This window comes from Doryrhamphus excisus, linkage group LG8 (assembly GCF_037039965.1).
Source record: "Doryrhamphus excisus strain RoL-2023G ecotype Guam linkage group LG8, RoL_Dexc_Guam_v1.1, whole genome shotgun sequence".
In the NCBI taxonomy this organism is placed as follows: domain Eukaryota; kingdom Metazoa; phylum Chordata; class Actinopteri; order Syngnathiformes; family Syngnathidae; genus Doryrhamphus; species Doryrhamphus excisus.
The window spans coordinates 7,297,802-7,312,760 of NC_136364.1; the positions used below are offsets into that span (position 1 = coordinate 7,297,802).

Genomic DNA, 14,959 nt, shown 5'->3' on the forward strand with positions numbered 1-14,959 from the left:
GGTCCCCCTTTTCAAAAAGGGTGAATAGAGGCGTCACACACCTCAGCCTCCCTGGGAAAGTCTATTCCGGGGTGCTGCCCCAGGTGGAGGAGTTCAAGTATCCCGGGGTGTGCTAGCATCTCGGTGTTCACAAGTGAGGGCAGGTTCGAGCGTGAGGTCGGTAGGCGGATTGGTGCAGCAGACCACCGTGGTGACCCCTCCCCTTCCGTACTCACCCTAAGAAATGGAGTGAGGAGCTCGGTCATCCGGGAGACGCTCAGAGTAGAGTCCGGACGCCTCCCTGGTAAGGTGTCTCAGGCATGCGCCTTCAGGAGAAGGCCCCAGGGCAGACCCAGGTCATTCTGGAGGGATCATGTCCCATAGCTGACCTGGGAACGCCTTAGTGTCCTCCTGGTGGAGCTGGAGGAGGTGGCTGGGGACCAGGAAGTGTTGAATTCCCTACTGAGACTGCTGCCCCCGCCACCCAGACTAAGCAGAGGAGAATGGATGGATGGGTGGGTGGATGGGTGGGTGGGTGTGTGCCCGGGTGGGTGCCCTATGGTATTTTTATTCAATACTGCATCTCCAAAATAAAAAAAGAGGGTGTCCATGTAGGAGGAAAGCTGAAAAGGAAGTAGCCCAAATTGAAACGTTAGCATGAAGGATTGACTGACTGCAGTTTATGGATGTTTGCGGCCACGAGGATGACATATGACATGCGTGGCCAAATACATTTCTGTATTTTACTTTTTTATGAGCCAAGAGGTGGTAGAAAACGCCGCCCCCTTACGATGTTGCAAACGTCCGTCTTCCTCCTCCCGTTCACACGCCTGTTAGGCTCTGGTCAAGCGTAGCCGTGTGCTCCGTGGCGCTCATCTGCCTTTGGTGGGCGTGGCGGCGGAGGCGGGTCCTCTCGGGGTGACGGTGCAGCAGGAAGAGGCGTTTGGCGGCGGCGCGGTACTTGCGTGACATCAGGTTGTAGACCACCGGGTTGATGGAGGCGCTCAGGTAGCAGAGCACCATGGAGGCCACGTTGAAGTTCTGGCTCAGCAAGGCCGTGTCGTAGTCGTCCACCTGGGCGAAGAGGTTACGTCCGATGTGGTAGGGCAGCCAGCAGATGATGAAGGCCAGCACAACCACCACTAAGGGGGGCACACACACAGGAACAACGCCCATATTTGGGCCATCATGACCATCATTCCAACATTTGTTCTGTTGATTATTTTCTCATGCACTCCTAAATTATTCATTCATTCACTACCGCTTTTCCTCACGAGGGTCGCGGGGTGTCTACAGGTGAGAGGCGGGGTACACCCTGGACTGGTCGCCAGCCAATCACAGGGCACATATAGACAAACAACCATTCACACTCACATTCATACCTATGGACAATTTGGAGTCGCCAATTAACCTAGCATGTTTTTGGAATGTGGGAGGAAACCGGCGAAAACCCACGCATGCACAGGGAGAACAAACTCCACACAGAGATGGCCGAGTGTGGAATTAAACCCTGGTCTCCTAGCTGTGAGATCTGCGCGCTAACCACACGACCGCCGTGCAACCAAACCTGATTCACTGAAATCCAATTTTTATAATAAAATGCAAAAAGTAATGTTAATTAATGCTTGAAGTGTACCTAATGTATTGACCAGTGATTACATGTCATGTGACATTGCATACATCAGTATCATCAATGATGCTAGGTGGCTAACCACCCTCATTTTCTTTCGCCAACGGAGGAGCTGAGGTGAGTGGCTATGCTTCAAAGGCTGATGAAGGATCACATGACCGCAGCCAACCTCCATGCTAACTGCAATTAGCAGCTGATGAATGGAGGCCTGCCACCACAACCCAATTAGGGCCGGGACAAATGCGGATGCAGACGGCGGCCCTCGCTCGTGTCCCCTGTTCTGACATCTGGATGCAAATAATAATAATAATAAATAATATAATATAATAATAATCTCTGGCAGTCCTTCAAAAGGAAGACCAAGACAGGAAGTTGTAGTCACTGTTAAGAAGATCTTTAGTGTTTGGGACTCACCCAGGATCTTGACGGTCTGCCTGTGCGAGCGTTGGCGGGCCAAGGCGCACGGGCCCCGCACGTCGCTTTCGCTCTTCCACAGCTTGCAGCCGATGGAGCCGTAGAGGAAGACGAGGCAGAGCATGGGGCAGAAGAAGTAGGCGGTGGACACCCACAGCATGATGTGCAGCCGGCCCGAGCCGATGGCGTCGCCCGTGTGCTTGCACTGGCCGGCCCGAGTGTCGTTGTCGTACTCCACGCCCACAAGGAAAAGCGTGGGCGCCGCAGACGCTAGGGCGAAGCCCCACAGTGCGGCGATGATGTACTGCACCCGGCGCTTGGTCACCAGCGCCTTGGCCCTGAGCGGGAAGCCGATGGCCAGGTAGCGCTCCACTCCTAGCGCCGTGATGTGCAAGATGGTGGCCGACGTGCAGCCCTCGAAGACGTAGTGGTAGAGCAAGCACACGGCCTCGCCAAACAGCCACGGCACGTACTTCCACAGGCGGTAGAGGTCAAAGGGCAGGCACAGGAAGATGAGCAGGTCGGACACGGCCATGCTGGACAGGTACAGGTTGGTGGTGGTCTTCATGTCCTTGAAGTGCTGGATGATGAGGATGGTCATGGTGTTGCCCGTCACGCCCACGATGAAGATGACTATGCAGATGACAGTGACGAGGATGAGGGTGGAGGTGGGGAACAGCGAGCCCTCGTAGTGGTGGTCCCACACCACGGGCGACTCCGGGGCCTCGGCCGCCCCTAACTCCACCTGGGGTCTGGTCCACGGCATGGCCGCTTCTGATGGAAAAACCACAGGAACCGTAGAAATACTCAATCTCAGGCACAACCAAGACGAATACTACCTCATAGCGTACCAGACAAATTAGGCCTCAACAGCATAAAATAGTTTTGCAATAGAAAGTCACATCCATATCGACACTTTAATCTCACAAAAATATAGCATCATCCAAAAATACGTAAAACAGCACCGTAGCATTTTGCACTTTTTATCATATTATGATATGATATGATAAAATAAATAAGAAAAAAATGCTGTGATTATAAAAAAAACACAAAAATACTACCCAAAACAGTAAGCTATTTTTCTGCAATTTTTAAGCCAAGAAAAAAATTATGAAAAAAAACCCCAAACTATAAAAAAATATATATATATTCCATATATAGTTATATTAAACAATTTATCATCAATTTAAACATAATTTTTATTTAACTACTGCATAAAAATGGTGATGAATTTAAGAAAAATACTACTAGAGTAGCATTTTTTTATTTTTTTCCTTATGTTCAAAACAATTACATACTTAAAAAAAAATTGAAAACTATGATCCGAAACTGTAGGATTTTGTTTTGCGTAGGCAGAAATTATTTGTCTTTATTTGATGAACTATTGCATAAAAATGATTAAAAACAGTAAAAACTGAAAAACGCTACCCAAAACAGCAGTAGATATTAATTTGTGTTACACTTTTTTAATCAATTGGAATAAGAAATAAAAAAATACTACCACAGCAATTTTTGGGCATTGACAAGAGAATCTATTCATTGGTATTAGATGAATGGTGATGAATGGTATTAGAACTATAGACTATAAAGACAGTTGAAATTGCTACCCAAAACAGCAGCACAAAGCTGATGCTAAGTAGTTTACATGTATAGACAGTATAATAATACCGTTATGTCGAAATAACAAATACAATCGTTTAACACATTACACTGAGTCATAATCACGTCTGCTATGAAGAAATATGAACTTACCTGAACGACTAAAGTCTCAACCTGTTGCTGAGAGCTGAAGAGCAGAGAGCACCTCCTCCTCTTCTTCTTCTTCTTCAGGGAGGTTGTGTGCATCTAATCGCCAAACCACGATAATGGGAGGAGGTTAAGATGCGCAGGAGGGAGGGGACACCAGCCACCCCTCCCCCAGTGGAAATAACACATGAACCAGGCAGTACGCTAATTGAGCTTCTGCTGTAGTCGATGTCAGTGAAAAGAAAGCAAATTAAAAAGAGGAAAAAAGATAGATCAAATGATTAAATTAATTTCTATTTTTAAGCAAATAAAATTGAGTAAAAACCATGAAGAAATGTCAAACCTGAATGCTTTTTTAAATAAAATTTCAATTAAATGGAATACTTGTGGGCTGCACGGTGTTCGAGTGGTTAGCACGCAGGCCACACCGAGTTCAATTCCACCCTCGGCCATCTGTGTGGAATTTGCATGTGTGGGTTTTCTGCATGTACTCCGGTTTCCTCCCACATTCCAAAAACATGCTAGGTTAATTGACGACTTGTCCATAGGTATGAATGTGAGTGTGAATGGTTGTTTGACTATATGTGCCCTGTGATTGGCTGGCCACCAGTCCAGGGTGTACCCCGCCTCTCGCCCGAAGACAGCTGGGATAGGCTCCAGCACGGCCGTGACCCTCATGAGGATAAGCGGTAGAAAACTTGCAGGTTGTAATAATTATTTTGCATGTATACTTTATTACTGTGTCAATGTTTATTTTCATAGCTGCATAGTCCATGCATGTGGACTCGTTTATGGTCACACTGTGAACAAGGGACTTGTTTTGTTCCACAAAGCTCTGGTCTTGATGTTGAGGTAAGTACACTCAGCGTCGAATGCAGATTCAACGTATGTGGTTTCGACAACATCAGTTGGAGACTAATCATGGACTAGGCTAGCACTGTCATCACATACTAGGCTAGCAGACTACTGCTGTGCCACCAATATAATGAAGACTAGTTTCAAAGGAGTCAGACTTGGTGAAAGAAAAGAAAGCGGAATTAAGAATAATAAATCTTTTATTGTGCATGGATTTGTTGTAGATATGATGGCTATACATATAGACTTTTAAATACATTTCTATGACCATACATTTCTCCAGAAGGAAGATTGGAAAGTGATATGTTTGCTAGGTATGTCTAGTATAACAAATAGTCATTTTGGAATGTAAAGGTGTATGAGGTAACTGCAAAGATTAAAATGACATTAAAATGGTTTTCCTCCATTTTTGTGCATATTTGACTCATATGTCTTCTTTTGGTGAATCTCCTCCAGCAGCCAAGCGGGTCATCAAGATGTTGCGACGGCACAATCGCTATCAAAAACAGGAATCCTTCCAAAAGAGCAAATCACGTTTTGCAAGGTACCTAGAGGTCTTTTTCTTTTTCTTTTTGAGAGCAGCGAACGCCCCCCCCCATCCCATCTTGTAGTGGATAATTATCACATGGACAATTTGGGTTTGACAGGAAGTACGTGACATCGCACGATAAACGTGTCTGCTTGAGGACTGACGGTGATCACGGTGTATTCTTTCAACATCTACTACTACACCTGATAGAAAAAATATATTATATATACTTCACACGTAACCCTGACCAACCAAGCCAAATCAAATCAAACTAACACAGCTACTTTCTGATGATTTAGCCACATGAAGAAATAAAGGTAGCAAAAAAAGAACATGAAATAAAACACCTTCTAGTGTTGTCTAACACTAAAAAAAAACCATGAAATTAAGAATGTGGTTCTTCTCTCCACTCAAGGCCTCTGAAACAAGCCATACTAATTTGCCTTTTTTGCCTTTTGCTCCGTTGTTTCAGCGGCGCGCGACTTTTAAAACGGGCAAAAAAAAACCCAAACAAAGAAGGGAGGAGAGTAGAAAGGAAAGAGGGAAGGAAGGAGGGCTCGCAGGTGCAGTCTGTGCAGTGTGTTCCATAAAAGTCATGGGCCACACGCATCAGTCAGCGTTTGCGTACACGAAGGTGCAAATGAGAGGAAAAAGGAGGTTAAAGGTCGTTTGTACCAAGGCAGAAACAACAGAAAGGAGAGAGCAGTTGACTGTTGGTTTGCTTTCTTGATGCTTTTTGTCCTCCTCCTGTTTGATGCCGTAGAAAAATAGAGCAACATTTCTCCAGTTTTTGCATCCAAACGTTCCCAACATGAAAAAGGTTTGGAAAGTGCCGAGCCAGCGTTTTCTTTTTTTTTTCACCGCCTTAAAATCCAGCAGGGTTATTTATTTATTTATTTTTCTTAAAAGTCCCTTCATGTGGTCCCATTTTGTTTTGTTTTTTGTGTCCCCGCCCTCCCCAATCCCATCCTTCACTGTGCAAACGCCGCCCACTGGGGGTCCCGGGATGAGCCGACCGCGCGTCAACATCCTGTCACGTTTTTTTTTTTTGTGGTGAATAACAAACATCAATATTTCTTCTATGCACATATATACTGTGTGACCATGTGACCCGGATCCCCCACCCACCCCACCCTCCTGGGCAGGAAGCTGTCCCAGGCGCCAAATCACTTAATCAGCCCTCCCTCTTCCTAAGCCCCGCCCCCGAGACCTGTGCCGACGGGAAAACAAAGAGCAGGAAAAAGAATAAAGCTTTAAGAACCGTGCAGCGGGGGGTGGGGAAGGGTGGGGGCAGGGGGGGGGCTCACTTGATGACAAAGTACTGAATGATGAACGCGATGAGGATGGCGATGACGGAGAAGACCATGAGGAGGAGGAAGGCGCACTGCTCGTCCGTCAGGCTCCGTCCAGCCCGGCTTGTCTCGGCCCGGGAGGAGGAAGACGAGGCCGCCGCTGAGCCGCCTGGGGCCGCGTCGGGTCGCTGGAGGGGGAGGGTCACCGTGGGGCTGTAGGGCCCGCTCAGCTCGGGGGCGTCCTGGCACTGGCGGATGGCGCACACCCGGAAGCGGTAGTCGCTGTTGGCGTGCAGGTGCGGCACCGTGTAGGACGTGGCGGAACCTTTGTAGGCCTGAGTAAACACCACAACAAGCCGTCAGCGGTAATAACCACATTTCCCAGAAGCCGCTGTGTTGTGCAGACAGTCTAGAGCGCCACACACGTCTCTTGGATGGCGCCCACAATGGTGGCCCATCTTAACTCATTCAATACTCAGCTAAACATCACTTCTCAATAAAAAAAAGGCGTTTTATGAAAAGCATAACTTTCACTCTGACACAAACGTCCAAAGATCCATTTTCTATGCTGCTTATCACAGGTATGTCACGGGTATGCTGGAGCCTACCCCCGGCAGTATACACCCTGGACTGGTGGCGAGCCAATCACAAGGCACATATAGACAAACAACCATTCACACTCACATTCATACCTATGGACAATTTGGAGTCGCCAATTAACCTAGCATGTTTTTGGAATGTGGGAGGAAACCGGAGTACCCGGAGAAAACATGCAAACTCCACATAGAAATCCAACTCACATTTTCTTGATCTCCTGGCAATGTGGCCACCATGCTAACCACTCAACCACCTTGACACCAATGTAGCCATATATAATTAGCCAAAATGTCTAAACAACAATGACGCAACATAAACACAACAAAATGTGTGCACGTTTGTGCATGCGTTCAAATTTCAAAAGACAAGATATGTTTTTCCCTTCCTGATTGCTGTGCAGCACCTATTCCAATGGAAGAGATGATCTATTGATCTACTATTGTAGAGTTGCATCATCACCTCTTTGTGCTATAAAAGATGTATAAATAAGTCTTTGGGATTGAATAAGTTAAAACCGCCCTTTGAAACCCATCGCCTTTACTTCCCTTCAGTGAGCTTTCCCCCTATATGTTGTCCTGGTAGAGAACTCGCCACAGGAAATAAACACGCTTGATCTCTGCTGATGTGTACGCTGAAGCAAAGCAAACAAGGACGGATGGCTGACATGTCAGTTCCCTGATCTGATATCCTGATATCTGATGAGGAGACGTTAGCACACGCACCGCGCTGACCCTGACACACACAGGATGAATGACAACCTGCAACGCCCATACGAGCTCTCGGGAGATGAATGTCAGGGTGGGCTGCGGGTGACGTGCGATGTTGAGTACAGGAGGCCAGAATCGGTACCTGCTTGAACTCAGAGTTGCCCATCATGGACTGCAAGGCGTAGATGATGGGGTCTCCTTTCATGGGCGCCAGCGTCTCCCAGGTGACCTCGCAGGAGTTGTCATCCAGACGTTCCACCTTTGGAGCTGCAGGGGCGATAGGGAAGGATGGGGTGATGTGTTCATGACGGAAATATTATAAGCAGATATACCTCACCGCCTCGCATTTTCAAAAATATATTAAATCATGCTGGTTTGTGGTTGAATCACACAATAGCCACGTATACATGGAACCAAATATTCCAATTCCATTCGGGTTATTTGCTCAAACGGAAAGAATGTAACCTTTGTATACACCTCATTCCGAAAGAAAAGTGCCAATCCGAATGAATATATAATCGTATTCACGGGAGTGGAATATTCCTTTCTCCAATCCGATTGAGGTATCTTATACCCCCGCTCAAACAGAAAGTTGTCAGACTGCGTTCTTCTTCGTGGAGTTTTTCTTCTGTTGTTTATTGGCGGTTGGCAAGCAGCTTTGGTGTGCATTAGCGCCATCTGTGGAACAGAATCTAAACCCTTCTATACGCCATTCACAAGTACAGTTTTATTAAAAAAGAAAATACATATCTATATAAAACATGTGCCGAGCTTAATTATAAAATATTAGCAAGATTGAACTTTATCTTTTCCTGTTCCCGGGTGCGTTCTTTTAGCGAATGCTGAGATATGACGTAACACGCAGCTCGAGACATTCTTTGATTTAATCGCCACTGGATTGCTGCGGAAAGTTTCTTTTTGATTCAAACTAAATTTCAAGACTGGACAAAGGAAAAACTGCCAATACGGAGTTATTCCAACAACTCGAGGAAGTCGATATCACGTGATGTTGGTGTTTACACTTTACTGCGCATGCCCCATTGACTATTCTGGTTGATTATAGCGGCGCATGTAGACACGCGATTGAAATATTCCTTTCCATGTATACCATTGCTTTCAGAAAGGTCCTTCGGAAAGATTCCATTCGGAAAGAGAAAAACTCCTCATGTAAACGTGGCTAATGAAGCTTTTTCAAGCATAAAAATGCTTACATGAAAACAATAGATAAAAAGCATTGACATTGGCTGATAGCAACAGCTTCAGGTATTCTCACACGGTGTCAATGGCAAGTGGGAGGAGGAGGAAAAGAAAGCATACCTTTGAGAGGGGCGGGAGGAGAGCGAGGGGTGGTGAAGGTGTAAACAGAGGAGAAGGGTCCTTCGCCCGCCTCGTTAAAGGCCTGGATGCGGAACGCGTAAGAGGTAGACTCAATAAGCCTCTGGACTTTGTGAGTGTGGCAGGTTCCTTTGTACAAGGATAAAAATCTGCAATGAGAAGATTTGGGATTCAAGACCAACCATGACGATACAGTACAAAAGCCTCTAATGAGAGTCTCCTTGCATGAAATATTCAGCATTGTCTTGTGTGAGATATTCATTCAGCATTACTGAGGTTTAGCTCGCAGTGGTCCAACAGCACCGTGTAGTATTAAAGTATAATGCACTGCTAGTCCAAACATAAACAGACACTCATCCCTCACCACTTCACACAAACAAAAATATATCAACTTATTCTGACTGTGGCCTATTAGTCACAAAATATGGATATTTTAGGACATTTTACACATATTTCCTAAATTGAGCATTTTCTAATATAGTAGATAAAGAAAATAAAATAGCAACATAAGAAGCATTTAAAGATGTTGTGATATATGTAGTATTCTACACTGGTCACTAGGTGGCAGTAATGCTAATGTAATGCAGCACGTTTCTGATAGTGGGGTGCAGTGAACTATGAGGGGTTGAGTATTAGAGCAAAGTGGTTGGATTTGTTGTACTCTGCATGCAGAGCAGTTTGACTCTTGAATACGCTTCTATGCTTCACTGCTCTCCATCTTGCTGCTTTCACTTTGCATTTCAGTCTGTACAGTAAAGATATGTACATATTAGTGCTTCCTCTACAGTATTTCTAAATTTTCGGGAGGGTTCGCAAACACACTTCTGTCCCCCAGTGGAGGCATGACAGAAAATAATTGAGAACCAGTGTTGTAATGTTGAGTGAGACACACAAGCACCAGTTGTGATCAGCGGAACAACAGGCTGTTATGTCCTATTTTCTTATGATGTCTACTATATTGGGTAATAGGAGTGTAAAGGTGACTATTGGTGTGTTACTTCACGTCTTAGAGGGCTCTAATAACATTAAAAAGCGTATTTAGAAGGTCCTAACCAGTTTCTATCAAAATAAAATAAATAAGAAATCCTCCTTGCGAAAATCCACTGACCAGAGTCAGGTTTGGAAACAATTCCCTGCCATAAACGACTGTCATGACGTGTAAGAAAATGAGAAGATGCAGATAAATCAACAACATCATTTGAGGTACGGACCTGCCACTCTTGTCCTCCATCTGCAGCTGATACTGGAGGGCGTCTGAGGTGGCGGCTTTGGCTGGGCCGTCGCCCCATTTGAGCCTGAGGGTCTGGTGACTGAAGGCGGTGCACTCCAGGCGCGGCGGCTGGGGGGGCAGAGGCTTGGTCTTCAGCTTAAAGGTGTGACTAAAGGGGCCCGCTCCTAAGCTGTTCAGGGCCTGGATTCGGATCCTGGAAAGAATGAGCCGTGTCGTCAGCCAGGATGGGACAGTGCCATGTGCGGCGGCAGCACCCACCTGTAGCTGGTGTCAGGCTGCAGGTGCTGGATGATGTGTTTGCTGACGCGGCCGACCAGGATGGGCTGGCGTTCTCCGAGGTCGATCAGATAGGACGTGATTTCGGAACCGTGGTCGCAGGGGGGGTCCCAGCAAATCCCCACGCAGGTGGATGGCGAGTACAGAGGCTCCGGCCTGGCACAATCACCCTCTTCATCTTCCTTGTCGTCATCCTCTGCGTCATCTGGCGTTTCGTGCTTCATCAGCTCGGACTCCCTCATGGCGGAGATGCTGCTGACGGCTGCGGGCACAGAGCAGGGTGTCTGGCACAAGAGCGCCTCGCTGAAGGGCCCCACACCCGCCACATTCACGGCCTGCACCCAGGGAGACCAGAGTCAGCAGGGAGCAATGACTACACTTGTCCACAAGATGGCGGTCTTAACATAAGGCTTTCAGAATCTAGCAACCTAAAGGCTAATAAAGGCAGGATGAGGTGGCTACTGTCCATCTAAACCACCCTTTCCACGTCTGATAAGCACCTAGTACTCACGTCACAGCATCTCACTGTAATATTCACAATCTAAATATATCTTTAACCAATCCAGCACATATCTGACATTACTCAGTGAGTCCAGATGGTGCTCTCACCTGTACCCTGCAGAAGTAGTTGGTTGCAGGGAGTAGACCTTTCATTTCGTAGCTTAGGGCGGGCCCGCTGTAGCCCACCTGCATGCTGCCCTCAGCGGCACCCCACTCCAGACGGAACTCGCTCACTGGCGCTCCATTGCAGGGCGGGGCCTGAGAGAGGAGAATTAGAGTCATTCTATCCTCCTTTGTGTCCCTCAGTGGCTTTACAGACGCTCTCTGACTTCTAAACAGATCCAAATCTTAATGGGTTTCCCATGCTGAGCTATACGAGTGTCACAAGATCTCACGCAATGAAAATGTGACAAGATTTTTCGTTCCGAAAAAAAAAAAGTCACGTGGGAACTTGGGATAATCAATATATTGCCATGTTATGTGTCTGTGTCAGGCAGAGTTCACTCTGGGCATTGCTTTCAGCACTTTGGTGCTTTTCCATAGAACAATGGCATGAACGGGGTGAGCCCTTCTGTCAGTCTGCTCGCATACACACAGTGCAGTAGGCTGTAACTTAGTTGAAAGTAATTGATTATAATAGTAAATTGTCATATATTTTATGTTTTTGCTTTGTACTTTTCTTAAAAGAAAAGACCCCATCTGGCGTATTGTCTGGTCTTGTGAAGTGTGAGTGTCTTGTGAGATCCCCAATGAGCTATTTTCTCTTTAACCCTACATTCATCTATTTCTGGCTCACAGTCATCACTTGGTAATAGGTGGTAAAAGGACCGTCAGACTGCCTTGTCATTACAAGCCCGTCCAGTAGAAGGCAATGTTAACTATATATTCAAAGCACTTTAGCATTGCTTGAGGAAGCCACGCAATTTCAAAGCACTACAGTTTTAATCTGTGTTTACACTTGCATCTTGACTCCACATTGTACCACACTTTGCTGTGGCAGTAAGTGTCATTTGTGTGAAGACTAGTTCTGTGTTCTGTTGACACATAAATGACGCAACTGGCACGCAATCTGTGACTGAAGATGGCGCACATTGACATGAAATGACCAAGCTCTTGCACGACTTATTTACACCTTATTAAGTAGTGTTGCATCGGCCCCCAAAAAAACATATCGGTCGATCCCTAGTCTTAAGGCCTACATCCATGTTCTAAAAGTTCTCTATTTCAACTCCAAGTGTTTCTCCCTTCTTTTCTCTTCCAAAGCTATTGACACATGGCTGACATCTTGGCTATAATGACTGTAAACATCCTCGGTCTTGTACACTGCTAGGTTTGTTTAGCTGAATCACAGCACTCTCATGGCGTCACTTCCAGAAATGGGACTGAACAGCGAGAGCTAGCTCGCCACGGCTGGCACCATGAACTATAAATGTCATTTGTGTAAATTTACCACTGGCTTTGAAACATTGATCAAAGTAGAACATAATTTCAAACAGTGTATGACATATCGAAGCAAAGTTGATCAATCATGTCATGGACGTGAATACCAAACAAAGGACAAAGAAGCCAAAAATGTACCGCTTCCACACAGAATGGGAGAACTTGTGAGAACTCGTGCCTCATCAATGTTCTGTGTCATTACTGATGCCTCCTGACCAGACTACTACATATGACTTGTCTTTCAATTACTTTTGGCTAATAATAAGCCATTGTCAACCACAAAACAGCAATCATTAATTAGTTAATTTTTTTGAAAAGCCACGATGTAGCGAGGATGACTGTATTACCATTTAGATGAATAAATCTCACCTCCCAGCTGACCACAACACAGCTGGGTGATTTGCACGTGGTGGAAGGGACCTTGCACTGTTCCGGGGCCCCAGGTCCGGTGGTAACCTCATAGCGCTCAGAGAAAGGCCCAAACTACCAAGACAGAGGAGTAAACACAACATTCAGACAATCATAAAGGCTATTCAGGTGAGAGATAAAGAAGGGCAATTTGCAGAGCTTTCTCACCCCCGCTTTATTTCCCGCCTTGAGCCGGAATCCGTAGGTCCTCCCGGGCATCAAGCCTCCTACGAAGCAGTCTAGCTCTGGACCCTGGTAAACCTCCCGGCTCTCCTCTGGCAGCGGCCCACTCAGTTCCACACTGTAGCATGAAACCGGGCTGCCGCCGTCCACCTGAGGCGGGCCTGGGAAATCCATGTTACAAATCAATTTGGTGAGGTGCATGAGGCAGCATTTTTTGCCCATCATCCACAATCCTTATGTGAGCAGGGATGTAATGATGACCGGGACGGTATAAGACAAGGTGGCGGTAGTGCATCTTCTCTCTCATAGAAATAGGCTCCACAGCCAGCAGCAAGTGAAAAGGCATCTCACCGTGTAGCGCACACATTGAAAGGAAATTTTAACACATGCATGTATGTGCCAACACGTGCACACACAGTTCAGTTCCAAATGGGAACTAGTAACAGCGTTATAAATCTACAACACTTTTACCACACATATCTGCCACGGCTTCTGGGCAAGTTGAATAAAACTGTAAGCGTGGTCGTTTGGAGCATCTATGGCAGTAATTCCTGGCTGAGAACTGTGTTTGGGACATGTTTACAATGCAGTGTTTCTGGACTCTGCTCACCATCATGGTAGCCAATTCCGCGTAGGGAGTAATACGGAAGTGTAGTTGGCATTCCTGTTTTAGTCTAGCGTCCTTGGTTGTTTTCATAAAAAACTGGTTTCCACTCTGCTTTTTTCTGCTCCACTGGGATAACTACACACCAGCAGGTTTGTTTCCGTGCCGTCTTCACATGCACAGTAACATGGAATAGTCCATTGCATGAGAATGGAGGGGGAGCAGTCCGAACGCTTATGAAAGATTACACACTTTGTGTACTTTGAAGTGTGTGAATTAAGACAAACAGCAGTATTGTACTGCATGTACATACTACTGTGGACTACTAAGGATTGTGGATGGGCAAAATTCTCCCCTTTAACATTTCACAATAAAGTGCACAACATAGCGAATGCATATGCCAGTCTGCAAGGAATGACTCACCCCAGCGCAGCTGCACTTCCCGGGCTTTGGGCTTGCCCACCAATCGGGGGGGTTGGCACGGCCCAGGGGGAACCGGTGGAGTCTGGACTTGCAGGGTCTCCGACACCTTGCAAAGAAAAATGATTGTCACTCAAGCACGTCATGCAAAGCCAACAGTAGAATAAACACGCACCCCTTGTGGAGTGTTATGTGACCTTGTGCTGGCTGGTGCCTTCATGTTTCCTTCCCACGCCACTCATGAATAAATGCATGCACTCACGGCTGACAGAGAACTTAAAGATGAGCACCCCAAAAGGGTTAATCAATTAGCAAGACTTTCTTTCATAACAATAGACTTAAAAATTTATTTTTAAGTCTATTGACGCTAGTTCGAGGCCCCTGCCTTGATATGAAAGTTTAATGTTAGTGCGGCCCACGCAAGTTTGATATGGATGCTGTATGGTATCATGTACCCAGAAAGAATTATTACGTTTGATTAATGTTCATGTTAAAGGTTAAATAACTGTTAATAGCTATCCTCCCTATCCGTGTGGAAGTGGTAAGTTTTTGGCTATTTAAGTTTAAAGGAAATAACTTGAAGGCTACCGTTTAGGTCGCAAGCTCTCTAGTTTGTGAGTTAGCATGTGTCTCAAGACCCTGCAGTTACGCAAATATGTTGTAAATAAAAAAAGTATAAATGTGACTACAGTTGTGTTTTGTCATGTCTACAGGGCTCTAATAATGCTTTGTTCATTTTAATCTGAAAAAATAATTTGTCTACCCACCAACTATATGTGGTTTCTTAAGTTTTTATTATTTGCTGTTTTATT

At 45.9% G+C, this 14,959-nt stretch overlaps 2 protein-coding genes across 4 annotated transcripts in view; both read right to left on the reverse strand.

Annotated features, from left to right (window-relative positions):
- Positions 1–582: 582 nt before the first annotated feature.
- Positions 583–4,098, reverse strand: mlnr (motilin receptor). Its single transcript, XM_058079104.2, has 3 exons — positions 3,776–4,098; positions 2,024–2,797; positions 583–1,121 (listed from the first exon to the last, which is right to left on the reverse strand). Exons 2-3 carry the CDS (start codon positions 2,787–2,789, stop codon positions 802–804), a joined length of 1,086 nt encoding a protein of 361 aa, XP_057935087.1. The 5' UTR covers positions 2,790–2,797; positions 3,776–4,098; the 3' UTR covers positions 583–801.
- Positions 4,099–4,806: 708 nt separating this feature from the next.
- The window catches only part of fndc3a (fibronectin type III domain containing 3A), a 53,908-nt gene continuing 43,755 nt past the window's right edge, over positions 4,807–14,959 (reverse strand). For all 3 annotated transcript variants that reach the window (XM_058079094.2, XM_058079097.2, XM_058079092.2), the window contains 9 exons: positions 14,151–14,256; positions 13,109–13,284; positions 12,902–13,015; positions 11,201–11,350; positions 10,574–10,926; positions 10,296–10,508; positions 9,067–9,233; positions 7,892–8,016; positions 4,807–6,780 (listed from right to left, as the gene is read on the reverse strand). In XM_058079094.2, coding sequence (XP_057935077.2) covers positions 6,457–6,780; positions 7,892–8,016; positions 9,067–9,233; positions 10,296–10,508; positions 10,574–10,926; positions 11,201–11,350; positions 12,902–13,015; positions 13,109–13,284; positions 14,151–14,256 — 1,728 coding nt within the window. In that variant the 3' untranslated portion in view covers positions 4,807–6,456. The remainder of the gene's footprint in view (positions 6,781–7,891; positions 8,017–9,066; positions 9,234–10,295; positions 10,509–10,573; positions 10,927–11,200; positions 11,351–12,901; positions 13,016–13,108; positions 13,285–14,150; positions 14,257–14,959) is intronic.